The sequence below is a fragment of the Perissodus microlepis genome, chromosome 5, assembly GCF_051167445.1.
Source record: "Perissodus microlepis isolate ML-2025 ecotype Zambia chromosome 5, ASM5116744v1, whole genome shotgun sequence".
NCBI lineage: Eukaryota > Metazoa > Chordata > Actinopteri > Cichliformes > Cichlidae > Perissodus > Perissodus microlepis.
The window spans coordinates 30,907,370-30,930,105 of NC_140465.1; the positions used below are offsets into that span (position 1 = coordinate 30,907,370).

Below are 22,736 nucleotides of genomic sequence, written 5' to 3' on the forward strand. Positions count from 1 at the left end.
TTTTGCCGTGACAGTATGTAGATCAGAGCTTTCCCGATGGTGTAATGCCGTACGGTCTGTCAGAAATGTCAGAGTGGTTGCTTTGGAGCTACACTGCTTGAGCAAGGAAAAAATCACTGTGTTCTTGATTTATCTTATGATCCCTACAAATAATTAAATAACTACTATGTAAAATCCACGAATAGATGAGACGGTTAATGTCTTGTTTGACTTCAGGCAGACATGTTTTGAAGAACTTCTTGTTGTTCTCCCAACAGAAATGGCAGCCATTCGGAAGAAGCTGGTGATTGTTGGAGACGGAGCTTGTGGGAAAACATGTCTTCTCATTGTTTTCAGTAAAGATCAGTTTCCCGAAGTCTATGTCCCTACTGTGTTCGAGAACTACATCGCTGACATCGAGGTTGACGGAAAACAGGTTTGTGCTATTTACACAAAAACTGACTCGATTAAAGTGATGCTGTCTCTCGTCATGAACACAGAAATGCTTTTCAATTATTTAGGCTAATTATAGATTTAAGAACATGAGTGTGTAAAGTCCAATCCCCCTCAATTACTGCTGCTACCGTCATCTCTCACACCAGACAGTTTGCACCAATGTTGCCAGACGTACCATAAACACTTGAGGTTTTTGTTTGTTTGTTTGTTTTTTAAGTAGTTGACCAAAGTAGGCTTCTAATTATATTGATGCAACTGCTGGCTGAGAATGCAAGTGTGAAGTGGATTTTATAATATTTCAGGAGCTAGCTTTCTGAAGGACTACATTAAACAAAATTAAAACAGGCCACAGGCACCAGTTGAAAATTAAGAAGATACATTTTTCTTAATTGCGGTGTAAATATAATCTTGGTTTCCACAAATTACAAAAAAAAATATCAACACTTAATTTTTTTTATTGGGGTACTCTGAAAGAGTAGTGACCTTATTAGCCAGACAAGAGATAATGTGCTATCGACACCATTGTTTACGTGTGTGTTTTTTGCTCCTGGACAAGAGCTGCATGCACAGCCTTAAACAAGAGAAAACAAACCTCCGTACAGTTTTTTTTTTTTTTTTTTGTGCATGTGACGTCTTGAATCTGAGTCAAGGGAAGGTGGTGAGGGTCGAGTTTAAACTGCAGATGCCTCGTTATGTCCACTCGTTTTATTTTTTTCTTTAGCCGACCATCGCTACACAACTTGGCAAAACAGGAAATGACTCTACTTCCCAGCTTCCTGTTCAGACGGGGAATAGGGATGTCTCTTAGCAATCCCATTCCTTCCCTCAGGATCACCATCCTCGTGCTACTGCCTGATAAACGTGCCTCACTTCCTGTCCTTGTCCTGGCTGCACTTCTTAGGTGGAGGTAGGCAGCAGGTTAAAGCTCATGTTCTGGACAGGAAATTTAAAGTTAGGGAGCCATGATGGACATCAGATTAGAAAGGGATCATTTTGGAAAAGATGTGAGTGTCAAGTCTTTGAGTGTCTCTATGGAGGATAACCATCCCGTCAGATTTAGCTTCTTACACAACAGGATGGATTAGATTTGTGTTCAGCCCCAAGTTTTTAGCTCCTCAACCCCCACCCCATGAGGCAAAGATACTCTCATCGTCAGCGGACTGAGCCGATTCCACAAATAGCTGGGGGTTTTGGGTCTTTTTCCTCTGTCTTTCCCTCCCTGAACTCTGCAGCTTACAACTAGTCCAGTGGGAACATAGAGCTCTGGTTCCTCATGCAGTCTCAACAGTGTTCGGCCACCTCCCACCTTCTGCCTCTGCAAACCTCTATTTTGGGACTGTTAACTGATTTTTGGGCTTTCTGTGGGCATACAAAAATCTGTCATTCAGCAAAGTTCTGGTATTTAAACTTTGCGAAAGTTTCTTTTTTCTTTTTCCATTGAATCCAATGAGTCAGCTGAAGAGCAAACTTAAGTGAAGCTTGGCTGTTGATGCCTTTAGAGGGAGACATGCTAACCGGTTTGATGGTTGCTAATCTCCCACTTTCCCTAATTGAATTAATCAGTGGTGTGATGGGATGAGCCCAGTCACCAAGTTCATTTCCACAACACTAACAGCCTTACACAACTAACAGACTTACAGTATGAAGCCCTGGTTAGGTCAGAGGTGCTGGGGTGATTAAAAAAAAAAATGAATTCACTTTAAGATGAAGAAAGTAGTTGTAGCCAGAGGGAAAAGCGATACTATGTCAGATACTTCCAGCATTGTTTGGTTCCCCATATTTAAACCTCCAGCCTTTGGGAAGATTACTCAGATCCTCCACATGCCTCAGAATTTCTGCGTCATTGAGCAGAAGTGATGTCGTGACTGGTTATCTGTTGCATTCGTCTCCATTAGTGGGCAACGGTATGTTAACTGTTTACAAGATAAGTCTGTGTTTATAAAGATGAGTAATATTAAGGAGCAAAACTGCATTTGTTCTCTGTTCCAGATGAATCCATGTTTTGATGTTGTGTTTTTTCCAGGTGGAGTTGGCATTGTGGGATACCGCAGGCCAGGAAGACTATGACAGGTTGAGGCCTCTTTCTTACCCCGATACAGATGTCATCCTGATGTGCTTCTCCATTGACAGCCCAGACAGTTTAGGTGAGGAAAGAATAATGTAGAGTAGTCTGTTTTAAAATGTCATATTACAAATGATGAATAACAAAACTTATAGTACTTATAACTTCCATTAAAATGATCATTCATGAACATATTGCTCTATCTTACATAACCAAACGTAGGTCAAATAAGCAAGAGAGGGTCCTTGTAAAATACCCTAATATACTTGATGGGAAGTGGGATTAATGCAGCTAAAAACATCTTTGCCTCAAGGAGGCTGCAGAGCAATCCATCATGAGAAGCGTTCTGCACTGTGACTCTGCACTGCTTGTCCTCTTTTTATTGTTCTCCTCCCTATACTGAGTATTTCAGCTCACTTCTTGTCTTTCCTGGGACAGAAAATATCCCTGAAAAGTGGACGCCTGAGGTGAAGCACTTCTGTCCCAATGTTCCCATCATCCTGGTGGGGAACAAGAAGGACCTGAGGAATGATGAGCATACACGGAGAGAGCTAGCCAAGATGAAGCAGGTACAAAGGCCCCTGATGGTCAATGAACAGTGGAATGAGCTAATCTGATGCAGGTAGAGAGCTCTTGAAATCTCAGGCACTAAAAGGCAGTGGATATGTGCTGGGTTGAAACATTTCATTTGTTAGGATTTTGTTTGACATATTTAGGCACGTGTTATTGACCCTTTTAAAAAAATAAATAAAAAAGGGTCATGTAGCACTACCATCCTGTGAATGTTTGCAGTCTCACATTTATTTCTAAAGAAGCTGCATGACGGATGACGTTAATCTTGCTTTTCCTGCTTCACCAGCGTACTCGGTTTAAGAACTGTCAGCTTATAGAAACACTAAAGGCCTGTGTGTAGAAATGGAAAATTCATTATTGTACAGGGTTTCAACCACATGTTTACGACATTACACCACCAGTGTATTAACTACAGCATCAATCTCACAGCTTACTGACAGTGACGGGACTTTTCTTAATATTTTTCGACCACATCAGAACTATGACAGGACAGAAATGTTCTAATCCAGAACAGCATGTGAAAAGCAGAAGCCTCAGATGGCTGTACAGTCAGAACATGAAATATGATTCAGGGAAGCTGGTTTAATTTGTCACAGAGTATGAACGCTTATCGCAAAACACAGCGTTTGTACTGCAAAGAAGAGATTATGTAATTGGACACTTTCTATCAGATGGCTTTACAAAATAAAATTGAGAGAAGACAGCAGGAGGAAGAATCCCTCTTCTAGGATTGGCATGCAATCATTTAGAGTAAGAAAGCAATAGAAGAATCGAAATATAGAAAATCACAATGTCAAAAATGTCAGTAACAAGTTAAAGCATGTGTCTCTGTCAAACTGATTTCATAAGATGTAAAAGATTTCAATTTGCTAATCAAAACATACTGACATTATAAATGATATGTCAAAAAAGCAAAATGTTTTGTTTTCTGTCACTAAAAGGAGAACAGCAAAGTGAAAGCCTGAATAACATCTCAGTTTTATGTTTTCACAGTGGAATCTGTAGATGAGCTTTTCCTGTCTGTGGAAATCAAGACATCAGTAGTCAGTTCAAGAGTTTGACTCTTACATAGTAAAACAGACATTGGTTTGATATTTGTAAGATATGTGATAAATGGCTTAGACATAAAGCCATAAACTTGAGCCCTTGATTCCAAGATTTCGTCGGTTTGGTAAATGAGTCATGCCAAAAAGGCGGTGAGAGGCACATCAAACTGTGCTTATTCTTTTGTTAATAAGTATTATGGTAGTGAGGGGGTGTTTAGACTGTAGCTGACAATGATCAGTGTCTTAGTGTATAAAATGATTTTGTTTTATCAGCAGTTCAAATGCAAAAATACTCAGTTTACTGTCACATATATGACAAAAAAAGCAGTAAACAGTAAAAAAAAAGGGAGCCTTTTTTTGCATGAAAAATAATTCATGTTCTAAGTACAATTACATTGATAATTTTGTATTGATTCTGCTTATGGAATGACTTATTCTTGACTGATTGTTAGTGCTCTAATTTCACTTTAAAAGGGGGGAAAAAATCAAGGATCTCCTCAGTGATATCATGATTTTCCCTGGAAAGTAAACTGAGCTCTCCTTCTTTTCTCAGCACTTTAATTGAGTCCCTAATGGTGTCTGATCTAACCCTGCAGGAGCCAGTGAAGACAGAAGAAGGCAGAGACATGGCTGGTAGGATCAGCGCTTTTGGCTACTTGGAGTGTTCTGCCAAGACGAAGGATGGTGTGCGGGAGGTGTTTGAGATGGCCACAAGAGCAGCACTGCAGGTCCGCAAGCGCAAGAAGAGAAGTGGCTGCACGGTGCTGTGAGCAGTCCAGACGCCATCAAATCAGCTGACCAATTGGAGAAAAATAACACATGAAAAAGGACTGACCTATTACCAAATGGATCTTTGTACTGTATCTCACATTTCATGACAAAGACAGGCAGATGAATTGAACATAAACAAACCTAATACAGGAAATGAACTATATGACATCTGTGGCTAGAAATTGATGATTCCGTATTGATTTGCTTTTGTCCCTCCCAAAATCTGTCTTAACAATTTACACCTTTTTTTTTTTTTTTTTTTTAAACTTGGCTTTGGTAGGTGCACATTTGTATGCGGTATTGTTCTTCACAAGCTTCTCGGGCAAGTGGCATCATTCTTAGCTTGTATAAATCTTTGAGTAGTTCCCAGTCTCGTCAAGCAGGAGGTTCTGTTTCACTGTAGCAGTAGCGATAGAGAATTAAAGATGATATCTTTTGACCATAAGAGCTAGTGCCTTTTTTAAGTTTATACACCACCGTCTGTTTGTCGGCGAGCTTGCATTTCGGCTGAGGACCCCTTCATTGTACTGTAGCTCATTTTACAGTGTTGTCATTGTGAAACCTGAGCAAAGCCATAAGTAAAGGCTTTCAGTGCTCGTCAAGTCAAGCACAATAAATGGTTGCTTGTGTCATTTTTTGTTGGTATGAAACATCAGTTTCACCTTCTCCATTATGAGCCCACTCACATCGAGGATAAAGAAAGGCAGCTGCTTCTGTAATGTAATGTGTCAACAAAGGAGTGTGCTTCCCATTCTGCATAAAATTATTCACATTCGCCCCTCGTAATTGTTGCTAGAAGCTAGATGGGAGGGGAGGGAGAGGTGGCCAACTGAGACGCAAGCCAATATGACTCAACTATGCACAATAGCTGTTAGGACCAACAGGGAGATGACACAAGTGGAATCACATGTAGGCCACGGCCTGGTGAACCCTCCCTTGTTTGTTTATTATGAGTGACTGAGTTCAGCTCTTTTTGCTAAGTTAACTGGTTACACCCGTTATTGGAATCTTGTTTGTGTTACTGGTTAGCCCAGTCATGGAAATCGCATCCTGTTAGGCTGGATGTTTCCAGTTGGACGACATTCTTTACATGTCTGAGAAGAGCCACAGTGTGTGTGAGTGAGTTGTTTTTTTTTTTCCTGGTGCCTTCTCTGTTCTGGTGTGCCTTTTTCGGTTGTTCTCTCCCAGACCAGATGGACTAGCTGCTGAATGTCAAGCTGATACTCACTGACAAGGTCAAGAGTGACCGTTCTGATGTTTTGTTTTTGTTTTTTTTTCCAAGGCTTGGTTCTTTAAATTGATGCATGGTAAAATGTGTTATTTGATGTATGCCATCATTTTTGTAAAAAACATTTTGTGTATGACACATCTTTATCTTGTCAGATGAGCAAAAGAAGTTTGATTTAAGTTCTTGCATCATGTGAAAATTACAATATGGTTGATTGAGAAAACATCTGTATGCAACCATTTCCTTTGATGTTTTACTAAAAAAAAAAAAAAAAAAAAAAAAAAAAAAAAATCAGTTACAACCTATAGGATGGAATTTAAGCTCACTCCTTGGAAATATACTCGGCATTTAAGGATGTAATTAAATTTCAGTTCACTAGGACATGTCAGATCATCCTCTAGTATCTGTATTTGCTCATATCCTCGCAGAATACTCTAGTGAACTTAACCTGATAGCTTGATATTCCTGAAAGGCCCTCACCGACTGTCCTGAGGCACACTCTTTCACACCACTGTTGCTCAGTCATCTACTTTACATGTCCACTGGTTGCATGAAGGGTGGATTTCTTAATATACGTGGCAAAAACAATATCATCTGTGTTGCATGCAACCTTCTTACAATTCCATCAAAAGCGCCAAACCTACCAGTTATTATTGTAATACTGTGTGTAATGCAAATTTAAACCCTCTGCTGGTGAAGCACATAAATGATGCTTTAAATGAGCGGGCCAGCAAAGAGGCTACAGCTCAGACGAGGTGTTGTGATTGTTTTAGCCGACAAACGCACACAAGCAACGTACTAATGTTCTATCCACCCTCCAATCTTTAGAGGGCGGATGCTACTTTTAACTCTGGACTCTGTGCACTAATGTGGACAACAAGCACACCATTTGGGCAAGGGTAAACATTCATATCTCTACAACTTCTTATCGATGAAAACATTTCATAGTGGTGGCATGGTGTTGACGTGTCTTAACAAGCTCTCGCAAGGAATACTTGGGAATTAGAGATCGGCAGAGAGTTAAATAACTTAAAGCTGGAAGTAGAATCATAACAATTGAAAATGTTCCCATAGAGCAGTGGAGGAGCTAGTGTTGAACATATCACTAAGAGCATGTACTATACTGCTGTCCATGTGTATGCCGATAATGTCCCGCTAAAAAAATGTCCTTGCTATATTGATGCATGCATGAGAAATCCATGGGTCTTTACAGTGCGCGCACATACAGAAGCACTAACATCGCACACCACTGTGGGAACAGCTTCAGCTCAGTGTTGTGCAACTTTTATTTCTCGCTCTGGAAGTATTTGAAATCAATTAAAAGGATCCAGATTTCTATAAAAGCTCATTGTAATAATGCTTTGTAAACAGAAAGTGTTGTAGTGAACATTTGAGCTGAAGTGAACATGAACATTGTTAATAAACTATTTTTGCGAATAGACAGACCAGTCTCCTCAGTCCATTCTTGAACAGGACGATGCTGCTAAAGGAAATGATCAGGCACCACAGTGTAATATAATATACAGCAGATCAAAAAGTCAGTTTATTTAAGTTTTGAATTGACATAAGTCATAAGACATACGGTGATAAATCAGTGTATTAAAATGATCTTCCATTCTTTTCCCATCTGTAGGACATTTTAGCATCTGTACAGCCATAGTTATGTTAACTGGGTTAAATAAACAGACCAGGTAAGTGTAAAAAGCCAAAATTCACTGCTTCATTTTGCCACTGTGATTAGAAACAGAGGAGCATTTATTGCACTTAAATATCCAAACTGCTCTTAAAAAGGTTCATAAAAAGGATATGGTCTTAAATCATGTGCTGAAGCAGTAAGACAGTGAATAAAATAAAAGACTGACACTTGCTATGCATTCAAATGGCTTTAAATCCATCTATCGCAGACGCTATGTCCTAATTTAGAGGAAATGTTAATGCTCATTTTTCCACCCAGGGTCCACAAATTGCTGAATGGCACTCTCCTCTGGAACAGGACCTAGAACAAAGACAGAAAAAAACTTAGCAAAAGATTTTTTATTTTTATTTTTTTTGAAGAATACTCACTGGGAACGCAAAGTCCAGATGAACAGAATCAACTTTTGGAGACTCACTGGGAAAATGTTTTGTTCTAAATGTTTTTACATTTTAAGGTTTCAATCATGCAACTATTTACCTCAGCAAATAAAGCCTAAAGTCTGGAGAAAAAGACACATGCAACTGTCGAGTCTACTGACTGTTGCAGTCCTACTGAGGCTAAAGCTGTACTCACATTCAGAATCCATGTTGATTTTCAGCGTCGCCAGTCTGGACACAATATCATCTTCCTCTTCCACATCGCTGAAGTCAAATCCAGTGTAGCCCTTCTCCTTCACACAGTAGCTGATGAACCTGTGAACAAAAAAGCAAAAATTAAGAAAACGTGAGTGAGAAATGCTCAAGAAATGTGCACTCCTTGTTAACTTGGCAAATTTTATGCAGCCCAAAGGCTCCAAAATGGCAATTTGAGGTTGTTTTGTCAGCTGCTAACAATGAGGTTTCACTTTCGGTAATCACTACGTTTACTCAGTGCCTCCCAAAACATCTTGCCTTCGCTTACTTCTCCCATGTTGAGTCCTTCTTGAGGATCACAGGGTTTCCCACCACTATAAGCAGGGACCTGGCTCTCGTCAAGGCTACGTTGAACCTCTACAAGTGAATACATATATATAAAAAAAGAATATATTAGTAATTTATTCAAACATTAAAGAAGCAGCAGGCTTTCTTATAAGTTTAAATGATGTGACAAACCTTTTCATTTGACAGGAATCCAATATTGAAGTCTCTGTCCATCTTGACATAGTCGATGCTGCTACGGACGGTGGAGACCATAATGATCTTCCTCTCTTGTCCCTGAAACTCCTCCACAGAGCCGACCTGATATTATAAAGGGGGGGGGGGGGGGTGCACTTTACCATCTACCATCTAATAAAACTTTAATCTTATAACTGTTAAATGCATCCTCAATAATTAAATTACACTTCTGATTAGAAATAAACAGCAGATCAATCTTTTGATTACATTTTATTAAAACAATTTAGAAGACACTGTAAATGAGCATCTTAGGTTTGCATGGGGGCATATAACCATATTAACTGACACAGATCGTTTACAGCAGAGCTGCTAACCTTCAGCTCTTTGAGATCACTCCAGCGACTCAGCGCTGGGACAAATCTCAGGGCCTTCTGGATTTTCTCAACCTGTTAGCAAAAAGAAAAGCAGTCATGGGAAGTTATGAATGAACCAAACAACCTCCTTTTATCCTCAGTCATTTAACACAAATGTGCACCATGCATATTCACTTGTTTTCTGTAGGGGGCGATTATTCCGATGTCTGTTGCAGCCAGTTTGGGGAGACCCTTCTTTCCTTGCGTTTCCATCAGTTTGGTGAGGTAGTCGATCAGGACTTCAATCTCAGACACGTTGAAGAAAGACGGACTGTTCGCCTCTCTCTCATCTTTGCCCATCACTCCATGGAAGATCACTGGAAAACCCTGTAGTGGGGTAGCACTGTCAGTTATTCTTGTTAAATATGGTTCAAATACAATTTGGTGACTGACTCCTTAGTGAAATTAAAAATGTGAATTAAAACTACACATGAATTGTACACGTGAGCACTCCCATAAGGTCTATGAAGTTTTAAGAAAAATTGTACTTTTACAACATGAGTTGTTTTCATGTTTTAATATCTACTTTTGTTTCAGCCAGTCTTTTTTCTTCCGTCTTCAGTATCCTTTATCCAAAATATATCCACTATCCCTCCTCTGGACATCTCCAAAACAAACCCCTGCAAACTTCGTCTCCAAAACCAGTCAACCAAACTTGTCCCTCTGATATACTCATTTCTAATCTGGTCCCTCATGTACCAGCAACTTCCAGCTTGGCCCTCTGTCTCCACCCACTCCACCCTGCCTGCGCCTCCTTCTTCACCTCTCTTGTGCACTTTTTTGTTCTTTGCATAGACTCACCCAGCTTCACTACTTCTGCTCCCTCTCATTCAAACATATGTCATCTATCTTGTTTCTACTGACTTTAGCATACCTCCACCTTTCCTCTACTCACAAATCACAGTGTTGTCCGTGAACATCACAGTCCTCTTGTGTAACCTCAATTGCCAGCAGAGGCTCAGAGCTAATCCCTGATGTAATCCCACCTCCACCTTAAACTCATCTGTCACTCCCACACACTTCACTAGTGTTTTGCTGTTCTCACGCACGTCCCGCACCACCCTCACATACATCACTGCCACTCTTGACTTCCTCATTCAGTACCACAGTTCCTCTCTTAGCACCCTACCACATGGTTTCTCTAGATCCACAGACACAGTGAAACTCCTGACCTTTTCTATACTTCTCTGTCATCACTTTCAAAGCAAACATTGCATCTGTAAAGCTCAGATGCACTTTACTATTTTATTTATTCATGTTCATCACAGTTTTTTATTTTTAAACTAATGTATGATGAAATCAGAGTTGACAAATACACCTTTGCATCTAATCATATGCTTTGCGGATGACGCAGGGGGACAAAAAACAAAACAAAACCAAACAAACAAGCAAAAAAAACAAAGAAAATAAATGAAAAGTTCCTGAGGCCACACCTTCTTCGGAAGGTATTCCCAGTTGCAATAGGTCTCACGCTCCCATTGGTCAGCAAACACCTGCAATTCATTCTCATAGAACAACTCATTGGGGACTTTCAGAATAGCACTGTGTGACCTGAGTGAACGGGAAGGAAAAAGAAGAACAATAAAAAAATGATGAAGCATTATTGGTGATTAACACAGCAGCACAAGTAAAAAATGGCTTTGACAAGCAATAGCTGAGAGACCCACCTGTAGTTTCGCAGCAGTTTGGTGACAAAGCGAGTGTCAAAATGCCCGTCTGGATTTTTCTGATATAACGAATTATGTCTCATCAGCCTCTCCAGTAGAGAAAGCCCTAGAAAGGATTCATGATACAGATTTGAATTCATGTTAATCTGAGAAAAACTCAAATAACTGAAGCAACACTAAGCATTCATTTGATCCTAAACTATTGCCAGTGAAAACTGCCAGGCATACACAGTGATGCAACTAACACCATCTGATCAGAAAGAAAAGAAAATGAGACCACTGGACTTACCGAGTCCATGTTCTATTGCAAAAGGAGATCGAAGGATTGGTCCCAGCTGCTTAGGATCTCCTGCCAGTACCAGCTGACCTTTCTCTGCATCGAGCAGACCTATGAAACAACATAAATGAGTCTGTAACACGGTGCATCAATTTCAGCACTTGCAAGTTATGACCTTTAATCACGAGAACCGATTTACTGAGGAAGTGTAATGTGTAAGAACAAATTAATTTACTACTGCTCTGACTTAAGGTCACATATATGCAGAATTTGTAAGCTGTAAAAGTCTTAACCCATACATTTTATTTATTTATTTATTTTACAGCCTTTAGCTAGCTTTGGAGAAAACAACATTTCTACAAATGCTAATTATATTCTGTCTGTACTGATGAATGTCACACTGAAAGCTGTGTGCTTTCAGAGAAGGCACATGTATAAAGCAGCTGGGATGTGGATAAAGTTCTGTAATCAGATAAGTGTATATATGAAAGGTCCATGTACTGCATTAATACCAGATTTAATGGAAAAAATATATATTTAACAGGAAGTTGGATGTAAGAATTTCAGATTCTTGAAGGTTTCACAAAAGACTTTATTTATGTAGCGCCAATTCAACAAAAGTCCCCACAAGGCGCTTTATATCGTAAGCACCTTGAGGTGACAATCACAAAGCCCCCTATGAGCAAGCACATGGCATCAGTGGGAAGGAAAACTCCCATTTTGCAGTCTGAGAGTGAAGCCTTTCAGCATCACTCACAGATCTGAATGTTTCTAATTTTAACGTGCAAATGAATGAAGGCAGTCCTACATATTTGCTTAGTGTGCATGGTGAAGGACATCATGATGAAAAACATGTAGTTCAGACATTCATAGTTTACCTGCAATAGCAATGACACACTCTGGCTCTACAGCTTGGCCTCCCTCATCCACAAACACATGCGAAAAATGGCCAACTGGGATCCCTCCAGACACAAGCCTCACAAAGACACAAACACACAGCAGCATAATCAAGTGCCGCATGGCTCATAACACGAAAAATGTGCCAGATGTCAAAGAGTGTTTAAAAACACATCATAATGGACACTTTACATGCCACACACTGGCTCTTACCTGCCAGCTGTGACCATAGTTGTAACTACGACTTTGTACTTCATCGTAACCTCTTTCTGTGGAGGCACAAAGCTGTCTTTGCTCTTGTCCCAGTTACAGTATTTCTGAAAGAACCAAAAAAAATATGAGAACGTAACCTTTTGTTCAGCTTTCCCATAGTGATTACAATCACTGATTCCTCAGTGTGATCATGAGGAATCTAGTGAAAATGCGGGCATATTTATGGGGCTTGCTGAGACAAGAGAATGCAATGGCACTCTATTTCACATGTAATTCTTAAACATTATGGGCTGTGTATACATATGGATACACAATTAGTCCATATGTAGCTCACCAGCAGACTCTTGGGAACGCTGTTTGGGTCTCGGCTGCTGGCGTACACGCGGTAAATCTGATGAGAATCCATGTTTACTTGTAGTCTCTCACAGAGCAGGTCGCATGCACTGTTTGAAGGTGCACAGGCGAGGATGTGGGCTGATGGATCTGCCTTGCTGACCTGACAAGACGAGCAAAATAAAAGTCATTACTTAATAATAACAGGCTTGTGTGCGAAGACATAACATGGTTTATAGGGAGCCATAGGCCTTTGCCTCACACCCAGCAGGACCCGGTCTGCGGCTGTCACTTATTTCAGAAAGGCACCTAACCTGGCAGATGTGCACAGAATTCAAAGTACATTGCACCAAGGACATACAGCCACAGTATTAGTCCTATAGTAAGTACAAATTTCTGAGAAACAGTTACAACATCACAGATAACATCACAAATTACAGCATTGTTGAATTTTGCAAGCCCTTTATGTTAAAGTTTGGTTTCCAGTTTTTTTTAGTGTTTCCTGAAGTGAATCAATTCCACAATATCCCACCATTTATCCAGTTCAGAGTCACCGTGGGGCTGAAGCGCATCCTAGTTGTCACAGAACAAAAAGCAGCTTACACCTTGTACAGTTTACCAGTCTTTTGCAGGCCCAACACAGAGAGATAAACAACTGTTCATACTAATATTCACCCATGTGGACAATTTAAAAATCACCAATTAACCCAACTCACATGTTGTTGGACTGTGGGAGGAAGCTGGAGTATCCAGAGAGAACCCAGGCAAGCATGGACAGAACATGCCTACTCCAGGACCTTCCTTGCTGTAAAGCAACTGTGCCAACTGCGACATTTGTTGGCAATGTAAAATCTCTAAATTGAAAGTACTAATACTCATAATACTCGAGAGCAAATAAGCAACTGGTTCAAAAAAAGAAAAATCTCTTAGTGTGTTTCTAATATACAGCGAGATATCTGTGAATCACCTTACAAACATGCCAACACATGCTGATTCCTATGCAAAATCTGTCTTGCAAAGAGAAATCTTACGCGGGGTCGCGGGGTAGAGCAGGTCACCTGTTAACTGGAAGGCTCATGGTTTGATAACTGGCTGCAACCCAAAGTAGGCCAAGATACTGAATGTGATTGTTCATGAAGTGTGAATATTAGACAGAAAAGCACTTAGCATAAATGTGTGAATGGGGGCATGAGGCAAGTTGTATAAAGCACATTAAGTGCTCAGAGTAGAAAAACGCCAAAGAACCACCCATCAACCTTTTACCCAATTTAGACCTGTGTGAAAAAAAATAATAAAACACCAACTTAAACTATGGATTAGCAAAAGATTAGTTTGATTCTGAATAATCTGCCAGTCCTGCACTGGCAACCTGTCCAAGGTGTGTCAATGACCGTTGGGATGGGCTCTAGGCCTCCAGTGGTCCTGAACTGGACCAGGAATCAAGAAAATAAATGGATGGAAAAATAAAGAAAATATCAAAGATTCTACTCAAAGTAACAATATCAAATGTCTTGTTCAAAATCCAACAGCTTTAAATTTGTTACAATGTAACAGCCAATGAAGAACTGGCAACTCACAAGATACAAGATACCTGATTAATCTCTGAAGATCTCATTCATACACATCTTAACTGCATGTAACTTTATACCTGATTGATTGCTTCAACCACAGTGATTGTCTTTCCAGTTCCAGGAGGCCCAAACACAAGATGAGGAGCTGGTTTCGATGATCCAGCTACAATGCGCTGGACTGCAGCATGTTGCTCCGGGTTGTTTTCCAGCTGTCGATTAAACATCCTGGAAAGAGATGTAGAAATTGATTTTTTACACTTAGCATAAAAGGTGTGTAAATGTGTGTTTAAAAACCTGTTATGCACCTTGTGCCCATTTGGTTTATGGCATTAAACCAAAGAGCAGTAATCCTTCCTGTTAATGCAACATAGTGGCTAAATGCCCAGGAAAACAACAGAGAAATGCTGCTGAGCCCACACTCTCATTTTCAGAAGCTCACTGTTCTCCTACCACCAGTACCAGGCAGAATATACGGTAGGACACAGTACAATTCAATGTATCCATAACATAAAACCCTACAGGGCCAAGCCAAAACTGTGAAGCACTTTGTAACTTTTAAAGGTGCTATACAAATAAAGTTATTATCACTATTGTCATTAAATGTGGTTAAGTGTTGCATTTATAGATGATGCAGTGCATACAAATAGGCACCGGACCTGAGTTTAGGCATGGGCACACTAGCCACTGCTGCACCCGATGGAAACAGCACCTCCTCAAGTTGATGTTTTACTGCCAGGTCTACAGCCCTGTGTTGTAGCTTCAAAGGGTACCGGTTGAGAGTAAACTCCACATTAAACTTCATATTGCTGATAAAGATCTGCAACAACCTGAAATGATTGAAAAGTAAGCAACAAGTTTCTCATTGTGGGTTCTTAGTCAACATATCATTATTCTAGCTCATACTTTTTTGAGAAACCCAGCTTCACACTGTCCAGTTCTACTCTGTGAACATATCCGGTATACACAGTAATGGGCTGGACGGTGTCCTCAGATTTGGATACTCTCAGACAATCTCCTCGAAGCACAGATGGCCGATTCTCAGCGACACCAGGAACCTGTCGGACAACATCGATGTTGGGCCATTGATATGTTTTTAAAAAAAACTACAAGTCTGCAGGTGATTCAGATGGGTAGATATGACAAGCTAAATAAACAAATCTGTGTATGAGAACTAGATCACAAAATCATCTGTACAAGTAAAACGGGAGGAAAGTCATCTAGCTCCTTCATTAAGAATACAAGGTCCCAAACAAATAAAATGCATTCTGAAGTTTACTGCCAAGAAGCACAATTTACAAGTGAATTCAATGCTTCAGAGATGCCAGCTGCTCCAGCAAAAATAGAGCCACTGCAAACACAGAGCATAGCAGACGGTGTTCTAATTAAAATCTCTTTACTCTGAGTTTCAGGAGTTTTCTGTTGCCTTGGTCTTGAGTCATGGTTTGATTGAGGAGATCATACTTTCGGATGTCAACCTCCATCTGTATCTCTTCAAGGTGCAGCAGGAGATGAAACCGATGCGAGTAGTTCTTCATCTTTAAGGGACAACTGAGGAGACCCCTGGATGTCAATGCAGAGGTAAACAGTGCATTTAACATTGGGTTAGTTCTATAAAATACTCATCACAGAAAACGCATAGCTGGTTGTAATGAATTGGGTGATTTGCTTACTTCACTGATGCAAGTTTCTGTTTGGCAGTTGGAGAGAGGTACTCGGAGTCTTCCATCCTTCGTCTAGCCAAATCCTTCAGGTCATTATGATACTTGTAGTCTCCTAATTTCACTGCCATCTTCAAAGGCACAACAGAACTGCAGAAGAAGAAAACAAAACACCATATGGCTGTGATCAGTTTCAGAAGACACAAGGTCGCTAAACCCTCAGGGACAACTTGTTGATCTAAAGTCCAAATGAGCAAAAATGCCTCAAAGTAATTTTTACAATCAGTTTTGAAATTCATTACCTGTCAGGTGGTACTCCATCTACTATAATGGTGTCAACAGGCTTGTAAGCAGCCACCCGAAATGGTTTATAAGGAGCCACAGGCCCTAGCTCCACAGCCAGTGGAGTCTGGGCTGCAGCTTCTATCTCCCTGACAATGCAGAAGGGCACCGATCCAGGCAAATCTGGGCAGAACTCGAAATACATTGTGGCAGGGAAATATCCATAGTGGTTCAGAATGTACTTAACCTCAACTTCATAGCTGTCTCCTGGAGGGAAAAAAGATGAAAGAAAAAAAAAAGGAAGAATTTGTGAACATTAGCTAGTTTATTTCTCTCATTTCTAAAGGCAGAGAAGAAGTGCTCAGTGTCTCACCAGTACAGAGGAACAGCGGAGATGCTCTGGTCACTCTCCTCTTATCCTCTAGAGTGAAACAGCGGATCCTGTGCAGGGCAGTGTAGTACGTCAAGTGGACGTTGTCAGTGCCTTTATTGACAATGTGGAACCTGACAACGAACGGCTCCCGCAGGCGATCCACAGCGAACTGAACCTTCCCACCGCTCTCCACAGGGTCTGATGTGATCTCGATGCCGCCCTTATCAGCCGTATGCTCTTTCCTGCAGGTGAAGCAAGATCAGGCTGCAATTTTAACAACGACAAGACAAGATGGTGCCGAATCACTGAAAAACCAGTGTACCTGGTAAATAAAACGTAACGTTTCATCACCCCCACTTATCCCATGACTGTCTGCTATTAAACAGGTAGAAGGTAATAAAAAAAAACCTCAGATGCTCCTGAAAAGAAGCCTTTTTACCTTCATAGTGGATTCATATCATGGATTATATGATCTTTGTGACTGAGTGATATCAGTAAATCACTGACACCCAAACTGGCAACGATTCATTTTACACAGGAATACTTCTCCACTGACTCAGATTAAAACTGCTGTGCAGTTAAAACGTTGCACAGGACTGTATTTATGCAGGGAAGTTAAAAAAGGATCACGAAACAACAAAAGTGTAACTCACAGACAGGTTTTACAGTTCTGGAAAATTACCACAGTTGGAACCAGTTTATCCCTTCTCATCTCATCATCATCATCTTCTATCTTTTTCCTTTGACTTCTATGTCATAAAACAAAGTGCTGATTATCAGATCTAAAAAAAACCCTCCTGATAAAGCCAGTTCTCAGGAATATCATGAAGGTTTTTTTTAGCTCATGTCTTGTTTTCTTTGAGTCAATCTTTGTCTCATCTGCAGGTGGTTTAAAGTGAAGCAGAGAGACTCCTCAGTCATACCAAGAAGACAAAGCAGCTCTCCCCTGCACTGGCCTCACTCCACGGGTTACCAATCAAATACAAAATCTGCAAGTTTCTAAACGTTTTAATGTCATGATAAAGTTACTTTGTTTTAACTTGTGTATCTGTATCTGAAGTGCTTGTTAAACCACTCTTGGTCACTTAAAATATGAAGAATTGTGACATAAACACAAGCACATTACACCCTCATCAATAATGTGCGCTTGCACATCACTAACAGGCAAACGCACCCCGAGTCTTAACATGGCCTCTTATTTGCTTTTATGACAAGAGCCATTCTGAAACAGATGTTGAAAAATTAACTTGTTAGTGCTCTCTAATGGACAAACTGTGCAACATCATTTCTTTTGTTAAGGCCCCTCCCACTCTGCTTGTAGTTTCTTATGTTTTTTTTTTTTGTCCTTTTCCTGTATGAGCCAGAGCAGCTGATTAGTGTTAGCAAGCATCTTACTTTAATTCAAGGTTATTCTTCTGAACTTTAAGCTGATTCTTGACACCAAGTTATCCTAAAAGGTAGCGATCATCAGCTTATATTTATTCATGCTGATGCAATAAGAGATACATTAAAATCTTAAATGAACCAATTATATGATAGATACTCAATACATTTTGGCATGTAGATACGGTCAAGATCATCCGCTAAGGTTCAAACTGAGCATCAAAACAGGTCAGAAAGGTGCTTTCAGTGACTCTGAATGTGGCACGGTTAGGTTTAGAAAATGCTGATCTTCTGGGATATTTCTACACTGCCATCTCTGGGATTTGCAGATAATGGTCTAGAAAAGATCAAATATCCAGTGAGCTTCAGTTCTCTGGGCAAAAATGCCCCGCTGATGCCAGAGGTCACTGGAGATGGCCAGACTATAAGCTGATAGAGGAAAGTAAAAGCAACTCAAACAATCACTTAATACTGAAACTGAACTACAGACGATTTGAAAAACATTGCCTGAATTGAGGAATCTCCACTTCTGTTGTGACATTCAGACACTAGGCTCAGAATTTGGCAAAAACAGCATGAAAGCAGAGATCTATCCCATCTTTTATCAACAGTTCAGGCTGGCTGTTTATATGTAATGGCACAGGGGAGATGTTCTTTGCACTAACTTGGCACAGTGGAAATGCCTCTAAAATACTGAGATACCCCTACTGAAGATAAATCAAAGTACATCAACATTTTTCATATTCTATAAAGTCAATAATAATAATGAAAGAGATTCTTCCATAAAAAAGTGGTTAAATTTACAGATATTGTGATATATCCCATAGTTAAAAACCGAATGATAGATACGCATGACGATGTGATTAATATATTTGGTAATAGTTTTTGCTGTGATTGTCGCAGAAACCTCACATATGGTTTGTTGTAAAGGTCTGACTGCACTAAATCCAGTATTTTAATCGGCTATAGTCACTGTTTTATATTAAAAAACGATAAAATGCACAGGTGTGAAAGGGGTGCTGTCTTACTAATGATATTTTATTCCTGCACAGTTGGCATAGAACACCCATAATTTCAATGTGCACGTACAATGACAATAAAGGCATTCTATTCAATAAAATATTATCAAAACATCTTTTGCAAAGCTATATATTGCCATTATATAAGCTATAATCATATGAAAGCAGAGTCCGACTGGCTGAGGGTAATTTGAGAACTTCAAGCCATTACAACACAAAGTGTAAACTGACCCATCCCCATGAGCCACAATCTTTACAGATGTCTTGACATTTCCCATCTCATTACTGCCAAGTCACGCTTTTAATGGGATATTGCGCTTGGACATCATCTAATTACATTTGACTTTACCATGTATTTCTTTTATGTCAGCTACTTTTGTGTTTTTAATATGTCTATATTTTTGTCCTGCAAAACTAATCTGTGTTCATGATCAGAACTAACTGGATGCTTCCCAACAAGCCACAACATTCATGTCTTCAAGCTAATTTGCATTAAAAAAAAAAGTATGTCACAAGTTGTTCAGCTTGGCATTATTTTGTGTTTTTTTTTTTAATATATGGAGGATATCACAATATCTGTGAATTTCAATACTTTTGCAGTAAATATTTTTTATATCCCTTTCATATATTAGACACCCCAGAGAACAGAAAAAAACAATGTTTATTTTGTTCTACTTCTCGTTTGGGTATCTTGATACTTTGGGGGCATTTCCACTGTATACTACCTGAGTATTGGTGCTGACCATGTCACTCCCACTATGACCACAGTGATGGTTGCTTCCAGCTGTATAATGCACTATTTCATAAAGCTTAACTCATCTCAAACTGGTTTCTTAAACATTACAGTGAGTTCATGGTACTCAAATAGCGTCCACAGTCATCAGATGTCAACCCAATGGGGTACCTTTGGCATGTAGTAGAATGGGAGATTCACATCAGAGATAAGCAGCAACTGTGCAATGCTGTCATGTCAACATGGACTAAAGTTGCTGAATATGTGTGATTAAAAACTAAGACAAAAAGCGGCCTAGCAAGGTGTGGCTAACAAAATGGTTGGTGAGTAATTATATTTTATTAACCATCACTGGCCGATATAAAACCCTAGTAATCAGTCTTATCTGTCCCATATATTATCATTTGCCAGTTGGCAATATTTACAGACACACTAGCAAAAACATGTGCTCCACTTACACCTAAGAGTGGTTTAGAATCCACACCTGGGTGTCTTTTGTCTATGAAAGAAAACCCACAGTCATGGGAAGAACATGCAGAATTACACACACACACAAGTACTATTCCTAGAAGGCCCTGGATTAAAATCCACTATATGGTCAGGGCCTCTCCTTGTGGAGTTTGCATGTTCTCCCCGTGTCTGCATGGGCTCCCACAGTCCAAAGACATGGATTTAGTGGAGTTAGTTTAACTGGTGATTTTAAATTACCCATAGGTGTGAGTGTGAATGTGCATGCAAATACTTGTCTGTCCCTCTGTGTTAGCCCTCTGACAGACTGGGAACCTGCCCAGGGTGTACCTTGCCTCTCACTCTATGGCAGCTGGGATACGCTCCAGCTGCCACTTATCCAATTCAGGGTTATCTGAATTGGATAAGTGGAAGAAAATGGACAGGTGAAACTTTTTATGCAATGCTCAACATGACGTTTCTTCCGAATCTTCACGTCATATAAACCAACTAAACGAATAGGCCCTGCTCCTCTCTTGTTTTAATCTCACGTAGTCTTTTGTGGGGCAACACCCTGCTTTATTGTTGTTATATCATGCTCCTACATGAAAAAGCAAATTCACATTTATCAGGGCGGGTCTGAGAATTAGAAAAAAACCTTTACAGCGACGATGGGATAGAGAAACATGTAATACTAACTCAAAATGCATTTTACCTGTTCACCTTCAACTTGCGAAGGATTTCTGATGCAAGTTTTTTCTTTGGGGTCAGCACAGGTGCCACAAGGGTGGAGGAGCCAACAGGTGTCCCAGCTGGTGTCTGAGGGCCAGAGCCCAGATCCTGTGGCTGAGGGGCCCGGGGCCTCCTCCATTGGTCACAGTACACGCGAAACTACAAAAATAACAGCACAGTTCCCTGTTCTGATTCTCCATTTTCCGGGAATGGGAACAAAACATACACAAACTCATCCCATCATAGCACTGACTAATATATGGCACAGGGAAACTTGTACTCACTGACCATATCTTACCTGAGCTCTGGCATTAATGTAGACTTGTCCCTGCCTTATCTGGGCTTTGTTGAATTTCACAAGCGCAAAGAAAACATTGGAAAAGTTTGGATCTTTTATTCCTTCTCTGCGAACACAGGAGAAAGAGGCTGTTGGACACAAACCAGACCGGGTGCGTGGGACACACGGTGTTTAAACGCAGCCTACCTGCCCCTGAATTCGGAGTTGTAGATGTCTTTAAGTTCCTTTTTGCTGATGCTGGATACCCTGTCTCCCAGAAATTCAATGAAGTCCAGTCCGGATTCAAGCGAGTCTTTAAGCGACGGCATGTCGAGGTGCTTTTACAGGCCGCTGTCACTGACTGCCGACTGACAGAAAGTGAGGAAGTTCATCTACTGGAAAAGAACGCTTCTGTTTCCTCGAATATTAATGTGACTGCTGGGTGCAAATGTGCCTCAACAGGGAAGAAATTTCCACGTGCTGTGTATTTTTGCGCAATCTATGCACATATTAACGGTGTTTGGAAGTTTAGCAACGATTTCTTGTTCATACTCTGGTTTAAAATGTTTACTAACTGATGCATAAAATCTACTACTGTGCGCATTTAGCGCAAAGCCCGGTTTTTATCAACGCTCGCCAACTGTCCCAGTCAGGGATCATCTGTAAATGCGCTACACAAGCGGAATGAAAATACTCCCGCACAGAACAAAATCCTTCATCCTGTGGCTCGAAAATAAAATGATTTAGGGGGGAGTGTTCGGTTTCTAAATATTAAAATAAAGTGCATAAATTATCATTTTTATTTATGGTCTGAATGACAAGTAGCTGCCTCAGAGCTGTAATTGCTCGGCAGTCCCTGGGCTGGATTATATAACCTACGTGTGGCGTTTGTCCCGTGTTACGACGTGTTTCCGTCGATTTCAAACAGCAAAATTTAAGTAAATAAATATCTTTCTTTTAGGAAAGTTACGTTCATAATAAGGATTACAGCTGGGAGGTGGAGAAAAAAAATTTCATCGTTTTTTTCGATTGGCTAACTTTGTTACATCCACTATTTTCAATAGTTTTGCATCTACACACGACCACCACACCACTGCTTGAAAGCTCGTCTTTGATCAGATCTTTTTTATTGCATAATAGTAAATGTCCGTACTGTACTATTTTTCCTTATTTCGAAAAAAATATAATGAGGTGACGCGGCTAAAGACAAAAAGCTTAAACATTTGAAAAGGTATTAAGGTATCATCTGCATTTTCTCACACTCAACTGGCACTGTTTGGTAAAAAATAATAATAATTAAAAAAAAACAGCGAGAAAAATACAGCAAATGATAAACTATTTAACTGTTACAAGTGCGCGTTTTACACAAAGGGTCGAGAATATTTCGTTTATGAAAAAAAACAATAGCAGCAAGTCACTCTGTACCATCAAACATACCATCGATGGTATGTTTGCTTAGACATGAGTAACATAAAGGTCTCACCACTGCTGTCTGGTCTAGTCTTATTTTATGTCACAATTACAGGCAAATACGATCTGACTAAACCAAGTAAACA

The 22,736-nt window shown here is 40.0% G+C and overlaps 2 protein-coding genes across 2 annotated transcripts in view; one reads left to right on the top strand and one right to left on the bottom strand.

Annotated features, from left to right (window-relative positions):
- LOC146387611 (rho-related GTP-binding protein RhoA-D-like) overlaps positions 1–7,558 on the top strand; it is a 20,805-nt gene extending 13,247 nt beyond the window's left edge. The window contains exons 2-5 of the mRNA XM_084929364.1: positions 258–415; positions 2,459–2,579; positions 2,936–3,066; positions 4,713–7,558. Coding sequence (XP_084785490.1) covers positions 260–415; positions 2,459–2,579; positions 2,936–3,066; positions 4,713–4,886 — 582 coding nt within the window. The 5' untranslated portion in view covers positions 258–259 and the 3' untranslated portion in view covers positions 4,887–7,558. The remainder of the gene's footprint in view (positions 1–257; positions 416–2,458; positions 2,580–2,935; positions 3,067–4,712) is intronic.
- LOC146387612 (putative helicase mov-10-B.2) lies at positions 6,367–21,891 on the bottom strand. Its single transcript, XM_084929357.1, has 22 exons — positions 21,388–21,891; positions 21,202–21,307; positions 20,887–21,062; positions 16,590–16,831; positions 16,237–16,483; positions 15,947–16,084; positions 15,674–15,836; positions 15,180–15,331; positions 14,933–15,103; positions 14,354–14,501; positions 12,707–12,868; positions 12,373–12,476; positions 12,141–12,238; positions 11,275–11,373; positions 10,986–11,091; positions 10,752–10,869; positions 9,454–9,645; positions 9,280–9,351; positions 8,903–9,028; positions 8,712–8,800; positions 8,385–8,503; positions 6,367–8,111 (listed from the first exon to the last, which is right to left on the bottom strand). Exons 1-22 carry the CDS (start codon positions 21,507–21,509, stop codon positions 8,047–8,049), a joined length of 3,015 nt encoding a protein of 1,004 aa, XP_084785483.1. The 5' UTR covers positions 21,510–21,891; the 3' UTR covers positions 6,367–8,046.
- Positions 21,892–22,736: the final 845 nt, after the last annotated feature.